This window comes from Polyergus mexicanus, unplaced genomic scaffold, assembly GCF_030449975.1.
Source record: "Polyergus mexicanus isolate NDT 795.1 unplaced genomic scaffold, iyPolMexi1.0 SCAF_21, whole genome shotgun sequence".
Taxonomy (NCBI): domain Eukaryota; kingdom Metazoa; phylum Arthropoda; class Insecta; order Hymenoptera; family Formicidae; genus Polyergus; species Polyergus mexicanus.
In genome coordinates this window covers 2,300,439-2,319,865 of record NW_027223341.1, presented here as the reverse complement: position 1 = coordinate 2,319,865, position 19,427 = coordinate 2,300,439, and the positions used below count along the sequence as shown (strand labels likewise).

General features: G+C 31.7%; 1 protein-coding gene, 2 long non-coding RNA genes and 1 pseudogene across 3 annotated transcripts; 2 read left to right on the top strand and 2 right to left on the bottom strand.

Annotated features, from left to right (window-relative positions):
- The first annotated feature begins 7,644 nt into the window (after window positions 1–7,644).
- Window positions 7,645–9,530, top strand: LOC138942085 (uncharacterized). Its single transcript, XR_011448249.1, has 4 exons — window positions 7,645–7,787; window positions 7,950–8,115; window positions 8,689–8,836; window positions 9,282–9,530. It is a non-coding gene; the product is annotated as an uncharacterized lncRNA (long non-coding RNA).
- Window positions 8,035–9,501, bottom strand: LOC138942086 (uncharacterized). The gene is made up of 3 exons (XR_011448250.1): window positions 9,274–9,501; window positions 8,670–8,829; window positions 8,035–8,345 (listed from the first exon to the last, which is right to left on the bottom strand). It is a non-coding gene; the product is annotated as an uncharacterized lncRNA (long non-coding RNA).
- Window positions 9,531–10,437: 907 nt separating the features above from the next.
- Window positions 10,438–14,346, bottom strand: LOC138942160 (uncharacterized). The gene has a single exon (XM_070312210.1). It carries the CDS (start codon window positions 14,344–14,346, stop codon window positions 10,438–10,440), a length of 3,909 nt encoding a protein of 1,302 aa, XP_070168311.1.
- A 17-nt stretch (window positions 14,347–14,363) lies between these two features.
- Window positions 14,364–17,144, top strand: LOC138942159 (cytochrome P450 4C1-like; annotated as a pseudogene).
- The last annotated feature ends 2,283 nt before the right edge of the window (window positions 17,145–19,427 follow it).

Genomic DNA, 19,427 nt, shown 5'->3' with positions numbered 1-19,427 from the left:
ATCGAAGAATTGTTGAAAGATAATAACACTTATAATATCGTCAAAGAAGATTCTATAAAAATACTTACGTAACATCTATGGGACTTGCTAACGAGTTGGTGATACGAAACGATTGGGTATACATTTAATAAAATTATAACAATCAAACCAAACTAACAACTTGCGGTATTTGAGAAAACTTATATGGAAATAATTACGTGTTCAAAATGTTTATTAAAATTTTTATTTTATACAAATACTGTCGACTATTTAAGAAACTCAATTGATGCGACGAATAGTTGAAACACTACTCAAATGTTTAAAATGGAATTGCAAATATCTTCAATTAGATAATGCCAGTAAAACGAATTTTTGCTAACTACGTATAGCTACGGATCATAGATTAATTTCGAAAGTCACAATCACTTCTGAAGAGCGGCTTTCAAAATTAATTTATGATTTTCTCTGCACTGAGAAAAAAAAGTTGTTATTTTGACTAAATTTGTCCAACTAATTACTATTTCTTTGTATTTCTTTAATTGAAGTATTTAACTATTTAAATCAAATGTACCTCATGTTAGATTTAATTATTTAATATGTCGTATTTGACTTAAAATATTAAAATATTTCAATTAAAGAAATAGTAATTAGATGGACGAATTTAGTCAAGTTAACAATTTTTTTTTCTCGGTGTGAAGAAATTATACATATCTATAAGTTTATACATCCTATCATTCACATTATGCAATATCTGACTGTCAATTTTATGTCATTGATTATTTTAATGAAATGTGCAATAAAACGAAACGAAATATAGGATATTATAAAGATCAATGTGTTTATTCTTCTTTAAATATATAAATTTTAATTATTATATTAATTTTCAACTGTTTATTTTTATTTTTAATTGCGTAGAATTTTATGAATATTATATGTATTTCCCCATCAGTGATTTCCTTTTGCAAGCGCAAATAATTTGTAATAAATGTCAGTTAATTGGTTCACATCTTTTTCAAACTGATATTAAGAGATACGATAGTGTCTCGCGCTAAGTCACGCGCAATAACAAGGTACTCCGCGTATTTATACGCGAGTCAGCCAATTAAGAGTATCTGAGATTTTCAAATTTGAATAACGGCTGAAGCGATCGAGTCCTTATTAGACTTAACTTATAATCTTATAACTTTAATTAATCTTTAATTAATCTTAATCTTATAATTTTCAAAGTATGCGAAATATATATTATATAAGACAAACAAAAAATATCTATACTTTTATGTATTATCTCTAACATCTTTTACTTCTATTTACTTAAGAATACACGGCGAGATCATTTCTCAATACGATATTACTTGCAAATTTCTTTCAAATTTATTACTTTTTACAGTACCAAAAAGAAGTTATGTAAGAGTTTATCGTTAAAAATAATATTCAATTATTTTTATAGTTCTGTAACTAATTCTGTATTTTATTTGATTTTCTGTGATGAAAACAAATTGAAAACAAATTGTAATAATAAAGTATGTACGGTTATACAGGGTGGTCCTCGTAACGGTCGCCACGATTTTTAAGGCACTTACAATAATCTGACATAAAAAAGTTTCAAACAAAAGTTGTGTGGCTTCAAGGGGGCCATAAGGTGGTGACAATGATTTGACCTTGGAAAATCATTTGAAGGTCATGTGAAGGTCAACTTTAAAATCTTAAATGGAAATCCTTATTTTTTATTTAGTATTCTTGTAGCTGACATCGAGAGCTTTCCAAAACACTATAATAAAGTATCTTTTTATTAAGTACTTTTTGAGTTATTTTATATTTTAATCTGACATATTTTGATATAAAAAAAAATAAATATCTCGTAAAATATTTAGTTTTTGATAATCTTACCGTAATACTTCTATGTACAGAATAATGAGACAAATCAATTAGTATAAAAAAAATTGTCTTTAAGAAAATTATTTACAATGTTTTTTTAAACAATTATTTATTTTTTTGGCACTAATTAATTTGTCTTATTATTCTGTACATAGAAATATTACGGTAAAATTATCGAAAACTGAATATTTTACGAAATATTTTATTTTTATATCAAAATGTGTCAGATTAAAATATAAAATAACTCAAAAGTACTTAATAAAAAAATACTTTGTTATAGTGTTTTGGAAAGCTTTCGATATCAGCTATAAGAATACTAAATAAAAAATGGGGGTTTCCATTTAAGATTTTAAAGTTGACCTTCACATGACCTTCAAATGATTTTTCAAGGTCAAATCATTGTCACCATCTTATGACCCCCTTGAAGCTACATAACTTTTGTTTGAAACTTTTTTTATGTCAGATTATTGTAAGTTTCTTAAAAATCGTGGCGACCGTTACGAGGACCACCCCCCACACGGAACATGACATCCATTAGACGTCCATATAACCTCCATAGCTCCATGCGACATCTATCTCCACAGTGGATATTGTATAGATTTCTAATAGAAATCCATATTATTTCCACGGTAGACGTCGTCTCTAAATCCATAATAGATGCCCATTAGACATCTGTTATGGATGTATGATAGATTTATACACATGTTCTAACAAAGTAAAATTTAATTTTTATTTCTCTTATTTAAAATTTTCATTGTTAGTCAATGTTTTGAAAGTATACTTAAAAATTTGTTGTAATATTATATATTCTATTTTTAATTTATAAACAATACAAATTTTTATTGAAAATTTTTATTAAACTTTAAAATATAATTAACAAAATTTTAAGATAAAGAATTTTCTTCGATATCAAAATTTTTTACACAATTCATAACATATATCAGCAATTTATTACTAAAGGAAGAAAATTCTTAATTTTTAGATTGAAACTAGAGATAATTGAATTATTCATATTATATAATTGGTTTGTGTTTCGTAAAATCAAAAATATATTGTTTTTAATACAATTATTTACGCAAACAGGAAAATGAATAAGTAATACATATCCAACCATTTCTACACAATTTTTTTTTTAATTATTGCCTGTAAATGTATTGTATATAATTTTTTATTGAAAAGAAAAATATTTTTTCGGTTTTATTGATAAATTTGAATTAAGTTATAATTGTATATATTATCATATATAACCGATATGAAATAAAATTGCAAATATTTTTAACGATACAATTAATAAATTAAGAAGATTTCGCACTTTTTCGATCAGTCGGTTCTATTTTTATCTTAATAGTAAAAGGAAGATAATTGTAAACACACAAAAATGAAAAAATTGTGAAAAACCTTTTTCTATTTATTGTAAAACCAATAACAAGTACAAATCATATAAATAAGAAATATTTTGCAGTAATTGATGATAACACACGAATCTGTGTCAATAAAAATTTCATAAAATAAAAATTTTTATTAACACAGATGCATATGTTCGATTATTATATGCAATCTTAATATATTTATAATGCGCGTAACTCGAAAAACTATATAACTTTTATTATTAATTAAAATGTGGATGTAAATTGTCCATGCACATCTGAAACATATGTAAAATCTATTATAATAGGCTTATTTTTAGACAGTAAGCGAATTGACCAATCATAATCGAGATTCACTAGGGTTATTTCGAGAGTACTCAATTGTGATTGATCAATTCGTTTACCGTCTAAATCTTACTGTTTTTATATTTTTCTCTTTAATGGCTCTCAATACTGAAAATTTATAATTTACATAACATATACTATTGATTTTCAATATTAGCAGTGAATATCAAGACCCAGTCCATTCTACTTAAAGCCAATGGCTTTTGCAGAAACATAAGCAATAGTAGTGTACAAATAGTGTCGGATATAACCTATAATTAAAGAGCCATGCAAATTTAATTTCAATATACAGTGATGAGCGTGAATGGTGAGTATAGATACATATAAAAATCTAAACATATAAAATATAAACATTATTCTGAATACGAGTTTAGAGAATTGTGTGTTAAAACAATAATATATTTCGCCCCTTCTTATCTTTTCGCTATATCTTCTCATATTTTATATTAATTTTTTTTTTTTTTAGGATGTCTCAGACTTGCGATATAATAAGCTATTGGAAACTTGCACATCGGATTTCATCATTGACTATTTCATAAAAAGAGCTGAAAACAAACTTACGTACATTATTGCAAGTGAAAATAACTGCGAAATATGCAAATAATTCTATAACACAACGTACAATAGAATTTGTATGTAATATGTTGCCAGTAATGATTAAAATAATTAATATTTCATACCTTTTGACATTATTAATATACCTTTCCAGTTCTTTATTCTGATAAATTAGAAACGTTGCCTTCGCATCTATGGGTCCGCTTCTTCTCATTTTCATGTCTCGCTTTTGAATGTCGAAACCACTCTATAACCCTTCGTTGTATTTTGCCCTGATCGGAATCTGGGATATTGTGAAGTATGGATCCTAAAAATATTTTCATTATTTTAACTTTTTCTTCTATACTAATTGATTGATGACTATAGTAATTCATAGTGTATTATCTTTGTTTAATAATGATTTCTAAGTTATACAATGTAAAAATGGAAATAAAATTTAATTCATCAAAAACTTTTTAAATTTGATTAAAGTAGTAATCATAAATATATCTATATATGATACAAAATGTTCCATGGCAAGTTATTGAAACTAATTAGCTGTCATTTTTACATGCACATAGAGAGGAAAAAAAATAAAATATCTTCTAACAGAAGATATTTTGCAGTTGTATTTACATATAAACAAACTTACTGAAAATAACTTTTATTAGTTCCAATTTATGTAGTGGCTCTTTTCCGCGTCGGCCTTCCCAGTTATATTTCTCCGCCAATTTATTTGAGAATGTTTTATACAACGTTCTCTTTACGGCATGTTCCTCCGATAGATTTGATATATACCCGCTATAAGGTAAGAGTAAAAGTAATATATTATTAGATTAAATAAAGTAATGTCTTTTTCTTAACAATCTTCAATCATTTTCTATAGCAATTTTAAGTGGTTAATATCTCTGATAATATTTAATAAATAATTAATAATAATTTTAAATGATTAATATATCTCATGAAATGTGATAATCTTATAAGTAAAAAAAACCAGCTTTTTACGCTTAATTATTTTAATTGGGATTATTTATATGTATAAAATTAAAATAGGGATTAAAATTTCTGAAAAGGACATACAATGTTTTTACTGTGGAAAAGTTTACCTAAGATTGATTATATAATGTACTTATAAAAGATCTGATAATAATTGTGAAATACATATGTATATATATATAGGACATACAATGTTTTTACTGTGGAAAAGTTTACCTAAGATTGATTATATAATGTACTTATAAAAGATCTGATAATAATTGTGAAATACATACATATATATATATATATATATATATATATATATAATATATTACTTTTACTCTTACCTTATAGCGGGTATATATCAAATCTATCGGAGAAACATGCGTCGATGATGCCGTAAAGAGAACGTTGTATAAAACATTCTCAAATAAATTGGCGGAGAAATATAACTGGGAAGGCCGACGCGGAAAAGAGCCACTACATAAATTGGAACTAATAAAAGTTATTTTCAGTAAGTTTGTTTATATGTAAATACAACTGCAAAATATCTTCTGTTAGAAGATATTTTTTTTTTTCTCTCTATGTGCGTGTAAAAATGACAGCTAATTAGTTTCAATACCTTGCCATGGAACATTTTGTATCATATATAGATATATTTATGATTACTACTTTAATCAAATTTAAAAAGTTTTTGATGAATTAAATTTTATTTCCATTTTTACATTGTATAACTTAGAAATCATTATTAAACAAAGATAATACACTATGAATTACTATAGTCATCAATCAATTAGTATAGAAGAAAAAGTTAAAATAATGAAAATATTTTTAGGATCCATACTTCACAATATCCCAGATTCCGATCAGGGCAAAATACAACGAAGGGTTATAGAGTGGTTTCGACATTCAAAAGCGAGACATGAAAATGAGAAGAAGCGGACCCATAGATGTGAAAGCAACGTTTCTAATTTATCAGAATAAAGAACTGGAAAGGTATATTAATAATGTCAAAAGGTATGAAATATTAATTATTTTAATCATTACTGGCAACATATTACATACAAACTCTATTGTACGTTGTGTTATAGAATTATTTGCATATTTCGCAGTTATTTTCACTTGCAATAATGTACGTAAGTTTGTTTTCAGCTCTTTTTATGAAATAGTCAATGATGAAATCCGATGTGCAAGTTTCCAATACCCACACGGAACATGACATCTATTAGACGTCCATATAACCTCCATAGCTCCATGCGACATCTATCTCCACAGTGGATATTGTATAGATTTCTAATAGAAATCCATATTATGTCCACGGTAGACGTCGTCTCTAAATCCATAATGGATGTCCATTAGACATCTGTTATGGATGTATGATAGATTTATACACATTTTCTAACAAAGTAAAATTTAATTTTTATTTGTCTTATTTAAAATTTTCATTGTTAGTTAATGTTTTGAGAGTATACTTAAAAATTTGTTGTGATATTATATATTCTATTTTTAATTTATAAACAATTCAAATTTTTATTGAAAATTTTTATTATACTTTAAAATATAATTAACAAAATTTTAAGATAAAGAATTTTCTTCGATATCAAAATTTTTTACACAATTCATAACATATATCAGCAATTTATTACTAAAGGAAGAAAATTCTTAATTTTTAGATTGAAACTAGAGATAATTGAATTATTCATATTATATAATTGGTTTGTGTTTCGTAAAATCAAAAATATATTGTTCTTAATACAATTATTTACGCAAACAGAAAAATGAATAAATAATACATATCCAACAATCCCTACGAAAAATTTTTTTTTTTAGTTATTGCCTGTAAATGTATTGTATATAATTTTTTATTGAAAAGAAAAATATTTTTTCGGTTTTATTGATAAATTTGAATTAAGTTATAATTGTATATATTATCATGTATAACCGATATGAAATAAAATTGCAAATATTTTTAACGGTACAATTAATAAATTAAGAAGATTTCGCACTTTTTCGATCAGTCGGTTCTATTTTCATCTTAATAGTAAAAGGAAGATAATTGTAAACACACAAAAATGAAAAAATTGTGAAAAACCTTTTTCTATTTATTGTAAAACCAATAACAAATACAAATCATATAAATAAGAAATATTTTGCAGTAATTGATGATAACACACGAATCTGTGTCAATAAAAATTTCATAAAATAAAAATTTTTATTAACACAGATGCATATGTTCGATTATTATATGCAATCTTAATATATTTATAATGCGCGTAACTCGAAAAACTATATAACTTTTATTATTAATTAAAATGTGGATGTAAATTGTCCATGCACATCTGAAACATATGTAAAATCTATTATAATAGGCTTATTTTTAGACAGTAAGCGAATTGACCAATCATAATCGAGATTCACTAGGGTTATTTCGAGAGTACTCAATTGTGATTGATCAATTTGTTTACCGTCTAAATCTTACTGTTTTTATATTTTTCTAATGGCTCTCAATACTGAAAATTTATAATTTACATAACATATACTATTGATTTTCAATATTAGCAGTGAATATCAAAACCCAGTCCATTCTACTTAAAGCCAATGGCTTTTACAGAAACATAAGCAATAGTAGTGTACAAATAGTGTCGGAAATAATCTATAATTAAAGAGCCATGCAAATTTAATTTCAATATACAGTGATGAGCGTGAATGGTGAGTATAGATACATATAAAAATCTAAACATATAAAAAATAAACATTATTCTGAATACGAGTTTAGAAAATTGTGTGTTAAAACAATAATATATTTCTCCCCTTCTTATCTTTTCGCTATATCTACTCATATCTTGTATTAATTTTTTTTTTTTTTTTTAGGAAGTCTCAGACTTGCGATATAATAAGCTATTGGAAACTTGCACATCGCATTTCATCAGTGACTGTTTCATAAAAAGAGCTGAAAACGAACTTACGTACATTATTGCAAGTGAAAATAACTGCGAAATATGCAAATAATTCTATAACACAACGTACAATAGAATTTGTATGTAATATGTTGCCAGTAATGATTAAAATAATTAATATTTCATACCTTTTGACATTATTAATATACCTTTCCAGTTCTTTATTCTGATAAATTAGAAACGTTGCCTTCGCATCTATGGGTCCGCTTCTTCTCATTTTCATGTCTCGCTTTTGAATGTCGAAACCACTCCATAATCCTTCGTTGTATTTTGCCCTGATCGGAATCTGGGATATTGTGAAGTATGGATCCTAAAAATATTTTCATTATTTTAACTTTTTCTTCTATACTAATTGATTGATGACTATAGTAATTCATAGTGTATTATCTTTGTTTAATAATTATTTCTAAGTTATACAATGTAAAAATGGAAATAAAATTTAATTCATCAAAAACTTTTTAAATTTGATTAAAGTAATAATCATAAATATATCTATATATGATACAGAATGTTCCATGGCAAGTTATTGAAACTAATTAGCTGTCATTTTTACACGCATATAGAGAGGAAAAAAAATAAAATATCTTCTAACAGAAGATATTTTGCAGTTGTATTTACATATAAACAAACTTACTGAAAATAACTTTTATTAGTTCCAATTTATGCAGTGGCTCTTTTCCGCGTCGGCCTTCCCAGTTATATTTCTCCGCCAATTTATTTGAGAATGTTTTATACAACGTTCTCTTTACGGCATCATCGACGCATGTTCCTCCGATAGATTTGATATATACGCGCTATAAGGTAAGAGTAAAAGTAATATATTATTAGATTAAATAAAGTAATGTCTTTTTCTTAACAATCTTCAATCATTTTCTATAGCAATTTTAAGTGATTAATATCTCTGATAATATCTAATAAATAATTAATAATAATTTTAAATGATTAATACATCTCATGAAATGTGATAATCTTATAAGTAAAAAAAACCAGCTTTTTACGCTTAATTATTTTAATTGGGATTATTTATATGTATAAAATTAAAATAGGGATTAAAATTTCTGAAAAGGACATACAATGTTTTTACTGTGGAAAAGTTTACCTAAGATTGATTATATAATGTACTTATAAAAGATTTGATAATAATTGTGAAATACATATATATATATATATATATATATATATATATATATATATATATGACTATTATATTGTATATAAATTTATATGCGTTAACTTACTATTTCAGTGTTATGTTGGGAATCTGAAACTTTCAAAATCTCCTCAACTTCCGCTAATTGGGCTACAGTTTGCAACGGAAACCGATTTTCAGCGTCACCAAAAGAAAATTTCGTACTTGCACATTCTGTGCTTTTATTAGTTCTTTCAACTAAAATATCTAATAAGCTCAATGCTTGTCTCATATCATATTTTATAGTCACTATTTCTCTTGTTAATCTCTTGAAATGATCCACTGTAAATAGCATTTATTATTAATAAACGGTTATATATATATATATATATACACTTATAATGTATAAATAGCATATACATGTATATAATATTGTAGCCGCGCCTTCGATTTACACGTCCACATTAACAGAATTTATTTGTTTCGCCGATCGGAGAGATAGGACGTAATTGATTTGTCCGGGTTTAGTTTGTTGAACAGTATTTATTCCTTTCGACACCACTCCCGGACCGTCTTAGGTAATCGCACGCGACAGCAAGATATGAGCGGACACGCGAATTATCGTTTAATGATAACTTTATGAGCGTTAGGCGTTCGGTGTGCTCCCGGTGAAGACTTGCGACGAAGTGTCTTAACGAAAAACCTTCTCGGCGATCCACGTACAATAGTCCTGGTTGATACGGGTACTACAAAAAGGGAGGAATTTCGATCGTTCGATTCCGAGAGCCAATCGGCTATCGACAACGAGGTGTTTGTCAGAATCGAACGATACGAAGAAACCGCAAACACGGAATGAAAACAAGGCTTCGCACGTAACGTCTCGCTTTAGAACGTTCGAGAAACGAAATTAATAATATAGTTTATAAAACGCTTACTTTCTTGAACATACCGCTCGCCTCGTATACCGGGTAGGTTACGAAATAACTGGTTAAATCCTACCACTATAATCGATACACGGCATCTTAATGATAATTCTCGATCAGACGGTCCGAAGAGCTCTACAGCAAAATTTTCAATATACAATAATAGGAAAAGAGTACAGATAAAGATCGTCGGTGATTCAATCGAAATACATGAATTAACCTAATCAGTAAATCTTAGCATAGGGTTATTTACATAAGCGTTCTTAGAGTAGATATATGTACATATACAGAGCGTGACGATAATTAAAGTCAAACTTAATTATTAACGCATAAAGAAAACGCAAATTAATTTAAGAGCCAGTGTCACTTGATATCGGTAGCTGACAGATCTGCGTTATTGGTCGCTTTAGAGTGGTTTTGGCAGTACGCAATGTAACTACTCGGACATGCCCATCCGATCCCGGATGTACGTCTAATATTCGGGCAAGTTCCCATTTCGAAGGAGGTGCCAAATTATTTTTCAACAATACCAGCTCGTTAATTTTGAGCTCCGGTTTGTTTTCTCGCCATTTACGTCTTTGTTGCAATGTATGCAAATAATCAGAAGACCAAGAACGCCAGATCTGCTCTAAAATCGCTCGCACTTGCTGCCAACGAGACAGCCGATTCGAATCAATATCTAAAACAGATTCTTCAGGCGGGCTTACTAACGGACGACCGACTAAAAAATGACCCGGAGTTAACGCGGAAAAGTCATTCGGGTCATCATGTAACGCGGAAATCGGGCGGGAATTTAGGCAAGCCTCGATTTGACACAGCAGCGTAGCGAACTCGATCTGCGATAATGTTCGAGAACCAATCGCTCGTTTCAAATGAAACTTTAATCCTTTGACACCGGCTTCCCAAAGTCCGCCGAAATGCGGAGCAGAGGGAGGTATAAAATGCCATTTTATGTTATCATTAGCGATAGCGTCTTGTATTTGAGGGTCGGCGACCAGTCGCTGAAAGGTAGTGTTTAATTCGCGGTCCGCGCCTTGAAAATTAGTGCCGTTATCACTGTACATGTCGGATGGGAGACCGCGACGGCTTGCAAATCTCCGAAAGGCGGAGAGAAAACCGTTAGTAGCGTAATCATCTACGTATTCTAAATGGACGGCCTTTGTCGAGAGACAAATAAAAACGGCAACATAATATTTTTTGGATCGTTGACCGCGGCCGACTGACGGAATAATATTCATCGGCCCGGCGTAATCGACGCCTGTGTGCGAGAACGGAGCCGAAGGCGTGACGCGGGGCTGGGGGAGATTCCCCATCAGCTGTTGCGAGGTACGTGCGCGTTCGCGTACGCACTTTACCCAACTACGTATAAGAGATTTTACACTGGTGCGCGCTGAAATTATCCAATAATTTTGGCGTAAAATTCTTAAAATTAATTGAGTGCCTCCATGAAGAGAGGCTTTATGAGCTTGAGCAATTAATAAATCCGAAATTCGATGTTTCGGTAAAATTATAGGGTGCCGTTCATCATAACTGAGTGACGAATGGTCAATCCGCCCGCCAAGGCGAATTAATTTATCTTTCCCGAGAAAGGGATAAAGCGATAACAAAGAACTGGATCTTGTTTGTGCTTTTGGAAAAGAATGACCTTCGTCGATAGCTAATTGATTGATAACGCGCATGGCTAAATACGGAGCTGGAGCAGTACCGTATGTAACTGTAAGCAATCGATAAGATTGTATCGGAGAATTAATCTTAGATCGCCAAAAAATCCGCAAAAAATCGACATCGTCTCGATGAACGCGGATCTGTCGAAACATCTTTTCGATATCGGCGGTGTACACATAACGAAATTGACGCCAACGAAGGATAATTGAGGACAAATCACGTTGTAATTTAGGCCCGGTCATTAAATGATTATTTAATGTAGAACCATTGCTCGTTTTGCACGACGCGTTAAATACTACGCGAAGTTTCGTCGTGCTGCTAGACTCGCGTAGTACCGGATGATGCGGTATATACACTGCTTGGTTAAGCGTCGGATTTTCGTCGGAGACAGATTCCATATGACCCATAGATTTATATTCATTTAAGAAAGAATGATAGGGTTTCGCGAGATCCGGATTTTTTCGTAGGCGTTGTTCTAATTTCGAATAAAGAAGCGCGGCAGTTTCGCGCGAAGCTCCTATATCGAGCGGAGGGTTGGTTTTAAATGGTAACCGTATTATATAGCGGCCGTCTTCGGCACGCTGATGTGTTTCGATAAAATGTTGTTCGCATTTTTTATCTTCTTCCGACAGCTGAATTTCGGAAGAAATTTCCTCGATCTCCCAAAACTTTTGAAGGAGAGAATCGAGCGAAGGAATTGTTACGCAATTTAATGAAGTCGCGGAACCGGTAATTGAATTAGAAGTGCCGGTTGGACCGGATAATATCCATCCTAAAGCAGTAAGCTGGGCCGTCGGAGTTCCGGTCGGACCATGTTTTATCTTTTGCTTTAATAACGATCCATATAAATCTGATCCGATGAGCAGATGGATCGGATGATTGCTAAACGGATCCGGATCCGCGAGAGATAATTTCCGTAAATGCGGCCAATAATCTACGGTTTTAGTCTTTGAGCCAGCGTATGACGTAATTTTTTGATATACGAAAGCAGTCAAAGAAAAGGTGGAGGAACCTCGCCCATTACAAGACTCGAGAGTAAGAGACACCTGAGATTTCGCTACGCCACTGTATCGTTCGCCGAAACACTGTACGTGGAGGCTCGCGCGGGAACGTTTCGTGCGCATAGTTTGACACAACGATTCCGAAATAAAGCTAACAGCCGAGCCTTGATCTAACAACGCACGAACTTTAAATTTACGTCCTTCGATGGTACGCAGTATTACCCATGCGGTGGCTAGTAACACGTTCGGCGGATTTTTCAGCGGCGAATGAATCGTTTGAACGGAAGCGACGGCGGTCTCGTTCTTTATCTCAGGGGTGGCCGAGCCGCTCGGTTGAGCGTTAAGAGTTTTGTTTTCCAAAACAGAATTTTCACTAATCTTCTGTACTGGTATATTTGATGCACGATGCAAGAGCGTATGATGTGCTCGTCGGCACAAATTACAGCGTTTTTTACTCTTGCAAGAGGTCGGGAAATGGCCGACTTTTAAACAATTAAAGCAACATTTGTGTGATTTGAGAAACTGAGTTCTCTGTTCGACGGATTTACGCTTAAACTCGTCGCATAACATCAAATTATGATTGCCGGAACAATTCAAGCATTTTTCGGTGGCTACGTTATTCACCGAGGCCCGATTAGAGCCTTTATTTTTATGAGACGAAGTATCGGCATTTAACTTAGAATGATCGGTTAGTCCTCGAATTCGCAACGTCATAAAATCTCGAATCTCTTCATACGTCGGAGATGCGGTTGATTTACCGCGTTGCAGATTCCACTCATTACGTGTGCGTGGACTAAATTTTTGCGAAACAATATAGACTAATGAGTCATCCCATTTTTCAACAGGTCTGCCTAAATTTGTTAACGCGGCTAATGACGCGGCAACGGTATCGCGTAAACTTTTGAGTTCGACAGCGGATTCCGTTTTCATAATAGGCAAATCAGCGAAAGCATGAATATGCGCATGAATAATCGCGTTTTGATTATCGTACTCTTCAATAAGTAATTTCCACGCACCATCGTAATTTGCGTCTGCAATCTTAACATGATTAATTAATACAGCAGCTTCGCCCGTGACACTGGCTTTTAAATAATGTAATTTCTGCGTATTCGACAGCGATTCTTTCGAGGCGACGAGCGATTCGAATATTCCGCGGAAGTTTTCCCATTCCGCGAAATTACCGGAAAATTTCGGCAACGGGATGCGTGGTAATTGCAATGAAACCGCACCAGACAATTCGCGGGAAGAAATGTCGCTTACCGTTGATGCCGCATTTGGGTCGCACCGGGAGAATTTACCTATCACGTCTGCGAGGTAGTCCGCCGCTTCGTGGTAGACGTCCTCGGCCGTAAAGAATTCCTCCTCGGTGAAGTATGGGACTGTACGCTGTTCGTCGGCCGTTGCTATTTGCTGAAGCTGGACGTTGAGACGTTGACACCTTTCCCATAATGTCTCCAAGGCGTCCAGTCGACTCTTCGCCTTGTATTGCGTGACGTTGGCCTTGCCCATTTTCTTAAAGTTGGGGAACACTCGTTTCATCGAGCTTATTGTAATAGATTGCTCGATGAGGAGGCCCTGCAGCGAGTCCGTCATGATGGTAGGCCGATAAGATGAAGCCTTTCAGCAACAATTCACCACCTTTGGGTTGTAGAGATGCTGAAGCGTGACGACTGGTCCGTCGCACGCGGATGTGCGAAGACGCACTATAATTTTCACTTAACAGTGCCGCGCGCTAAAGCGTGCGACAACTATGTGTAACTGCGGATTACGCAGGACGCACTCTGAGGTGCGGAGTGCTAAAGAGCACAAAGATTGCACTTAAGCTGTGCAAAGCGCTAAGAAGCGCGAGATTTGCGCGGCACTGCGGATTACGCAGGACGCACTTTGAGGCGAGGAGTGCTAAAGAGCACAAAGATTGCACTTAAGCTGTGCAAAGCGCTAAGAAGTGCGAGATTTGCGCGGCACTGCGGATTACGCAGGACGCACTTTGAGGTGCGGAGTGCTAAAGAGCACAAAGATTGCACTTAAGCTGTGCAAAGCGCTAAGAAGCGCGAGATTTGCGCGGCACTGCGGATTACGCAGGGCGCAAATAATAATGATATGTTGTGCTTAAGAGCACAACTTTAATAATGCAAAGGGATGCAAGGTTGACTTCGCGCACTTTATTTTCCCGGAAGTCCTTTCAACGCACTCGCGTTATTATTTACGGCAGCGGAATGCGGATAGATGTTTTGATATCGCGCACCGTCTCCGTCTCGCGATAGTTTTTATAAGTGCTGTTACCTTAGCGTGTCAGCGTTCTCACTCGCACTCCGCGAACTGATTACCGAATCACTATCTGTTTTTCCAAAATCCGGCTCGAAGGACCATTTAATGTAGCCGCGCCTTCGATTTACACGTCCACATTAACAGAATTTATTTGTTTCGCCGATCGGAGAGATAGGACGTAATTGAGTTGTCCGGGTTTAGTTTGTTGAACAGTATTTATTCTTTTCGACACCAACTCCCGGACCGTCTTAGGTAATCGCACGCGACAGCAAGATATGAGCGGACACGCGAATTATCGTTTAATTATAACTTTATGAGCGTTAGGCATTCGGTGTGCTCCCGGTGAAGGCTTGCGACGAAGTGTCTTAACGAAAAACCTTCTCTTCGATCCACGTACAATAGTCCTGGTTGATACGGGTACTACAAAAAATGAGGAATTTCGATCGTTCGATTCCGAGAGCCAATCGGCTATCGACAACGAGGTGTTTGTCAGAATCGAACGATACGAAGAAACCGCAAAAACGGAATGAAAACAAGGCTTCGCACGTAACGTCTCGCTTTAGAACGTTCGAGAAACAAAATTAATAATATACTTTATAAAACGCTTACTTTCTTGAACAACATGTAATAATGCAACATATGTCTTCCGTAAAATTAAATCATTATTATTTCTAGTAGAAAATCTAAATTTTAAACAAAAACAATATTATATAATTAAATCGCATGCAAAAATGAGATTAACATTAATGTGCTTTTTTATTTCTAGTTAAAAAAAAACAGCTAGCTTTGTTGGATCTCTTAATAGCAGCATCTAGAGACAATCTTTTAACTAATTTGGACGAAGAAGAAATCGATACCTTTCTATTTGGAGTACGTATCTGTAATCGTTTTTAAAATTTTTTGTACACATCATGTAAGCACGTTTAATGATATGATGATATGCATATAACAATGATCACAGGGTCACCATACTACAGCGATGGGTATAACCTTCGCTTTATTACTATTAGCTGAACACAAAGATGTCCAGGTATCTTCTTCTCAATATATCGCGATATATTATTTAAATTGTAATTATTATTGAAAATAGTACAGATATTAAACTTTTGTTGCAATGTATTTTTTAATTTATTAAAAATTTATTGGTATCTATACATATAAAAAACAGAATATTATGAAATACACTTAAATTATTATCGATGACACAGGAACGTGTGAGGGTTGAAGTCGATACCGTGATGCAAGAGAACGGAGGGAAACTTATGACATGACATCGTTGAAAAATTTGTCATATTTAGAGAGATGTTTAAAGGAAACGCTACGTTTATATCCCGTCGCGTCTTTTATACGAACCATTGAGGAGGATGTAAAATTACGTAATTAATCATTTTTTTTGCTGCTTATATCTTTAAACATGTCATATTTTACAGTATATATTAAAATATATACTATCGAATGTAAAATAAGTTTAATTGCTTTAACACTTTAAAAATACAATGTTGTATTCATGTTATTTCTCAAAAGAATTCTTAATTTCATAAATTTTTATATTTTGTAATTTTATGATATACTTTTCAGAGTCATATGTCGTACCTGCTGGAACAATCTTATATCTTGATAACTTCGAAGCTCACAGAGATCCCAATTTTTGATGCAATTCACCTATGCAATACTTCTGGATTTGATCCGGATAGATTTTTGCCCGAGAGGATGCAGAATCGTCATCATTATTCCTATGTACCGTTCAGCGCAGGACCAAGGAATTGCATAGGTGAATTGTTCGCGATTTTCGTTTCTTCTCATGTTGATAGTTTCTAATACAACTTTAAATTGTAGATCAACGATTCGGTCTGCTAAAATTAAAAGCTATAATTGCTTCTTTGGTGCACAATTTTTACTTGCAGCCTATTTTATTTCTAATTAATTCTTTTATTACTTTTATGTGTAATCTTTCTCTCCTATATTTTATTAGTTTCATATCTTCATATCTTTATTACATTAAATTTTTAGTATTTCAAAAATATGTTAAATGAAAAGATTAAAATTTTACAGTGCTCGTATTTCTCTTTATTTCTAATAAACTCTCATTATTAATACACTCTTTAGCTGGAAAACAGGTATAAATATAAATTTTTATTTCAGAGAATAACGATTAGCTCTGTAATATATATTAAACGTTTATTAAATAATTGATATATTATTTAAAATAATTGTATAAATTAATATTCCGCTTGTATTATACATCATAATACGTAAAATAATTTTGGTTGCGAATTATCAATAACATGATATGCGGCCTTGGCGGCATAAACAATAGCACGCTATTGTTTACATGTTACGGCTTTGTTTTCATTCGCTTGTTCATTCTTGAATAGTATTCTAATAGTGCGAGATGCTACGTCACAAATTCCTTTTCTACAATATTTATTCTTTACGTAACGATACTCGAATAGGAAAGCAACAATGCTACGTCAAATTCCTTTTCCAAACGCGCCATCGGGAAATAATTTGTTATGATTAATATGATTAATAATTAATTATCTTCTAAATATGTTAAATCATACGTTAATTATAGAGTTAAAATGATATTATTTTGTAGAGCAGTTTTTTATAGTAATTTAAAAATAAAAAAATTTTTTGTGTAACACTTTTTCACATGGTGCGTGCACTTGGCGCCTTTTTTTTACCTTTTTTAAAAAGGTGAGTTTTTAGGGATTATATCATTCTTTTTTGTGTAGTATGTGTTAAACATTTTTAAATTTTTAATATACAATCTATGCTACTAAATCCATTGATAAATAATCGTTGCTGCTTATCTAGTTCATCATTAAATATATAAATAAAGCGGAAAAAGTGAGTTATATAATTCTACTTTTAATAGTAAGGGTGAATTCTTTTATATGGGTCTGATCGAAATACAGTTATATATATTATTTATTAGCCATCTTTTGTAAAAATATTATATAAAGATCTTTAGCACCTCTAAGCCATTTCTTTTTTTTTAACTTGCGCATCGTCAGCTTCGATCCAAATATTAGATACTCCTTCTCTACATATTATATAATGCTACGTCAAATTCCTTTTCCAAACGCGCCATCGGGAAATAATTTGTTATGATTAACATGATTAGTAATTAATTATCTTCTAAATATGTTAAATCATACGTTAATTATAACGCGACGATAAATTTCGGAACGCGTATTTTGTATAATTTATTTCTTTTAATTTTTAATTTAATTTTATTTATTTAAGTAAGAAAAACGTAATAACAAAAGTCCCAAATAATAACTTATCATTGTTATCTTTCTTTATGAACAATAATTATTTCGTTAATAATATTTAATTAAATATAATTAAAATTTAAAATAAATTTAAATTAAATATTATAAAGTTAAATATATTTTTTCCGGTACCTTTTATCGTTCGATTCTTCGACGATTTAACACGATGCACATCTATCGATTAATGAATAATTAATCTATAATTTAAAATACTTTTATGATCTAATATTCCACGTATATAATACGTCACAATATGTAAAATATTTCGGCGACATATTATCAATAACAAAGTGTTCGGCCTTGTTATCATTCGCACGGCGACTTGAGCACTGAAGTAGTGCGAAACGCTTCATTTATTGTCGAATTCTTCTTCTAAATGCGATCATGATTTATATTGAAACATAATTCGCTGTGATAATTATAAAATTAACGATCAATTAATTTTTAATAAACGACACAAAACTGTATTGCGATGATAAATCTTTATCGAAGCGCTGTGCATGCGATTGTTCCGCGATTGCGAGAGCCGTGCAAAGTTTTTCGCGATTATCACGTATTCGGCTAATCATAATTAACGGTTTTCGCGAGTAAGTGTAAGTGCTACATGGATATAACAAAGCACCGAAAGAGGAAAAAGAACTTTGGAAAAGCATCAGGCGATGGATGGAGCGACGGTATGCGGTAAGTAATTTATATTTATATTTATTATTTATGGTATATTATTTTCAAAATACACATTGCTCGTGTCTTTTTCATTTTCTCGATCATTATTATTTAATTAATATTTAATTAATATTTTTATATAGATATTTTAATATCTTATAAAACATTTTATTTTTTTATTCATTATATTTTTTAAAAGTTTTTATCCAAGAAGAAACTTTTTTTGGTAATAATATTACCAAATAGTAATTATATATTACAAATATTTATCATATTAAATAAAAAATATGGTTAGTGTAATAATTAGTTTTTCAAAATCAATTATTTTGGATTCATTATTTGATACAGAATAGATCTGCAAAAATATTAATTGATTGTATTTGCACTTAATTCGTGTTTGTAACTTTTCTTATATGATTGTTATATCGCGATTTATCTTGTGATTTAATCCTTGATTTACAT

Coding starts and splice junctions, on each gene's coding strand:
- LOC138942160 (XM_070312210.1), bottom strand. CDS start 14,346: ATGACGGACTCGCTGCAGGGCCTCCTCATCGAGCAATCTATTACAATA.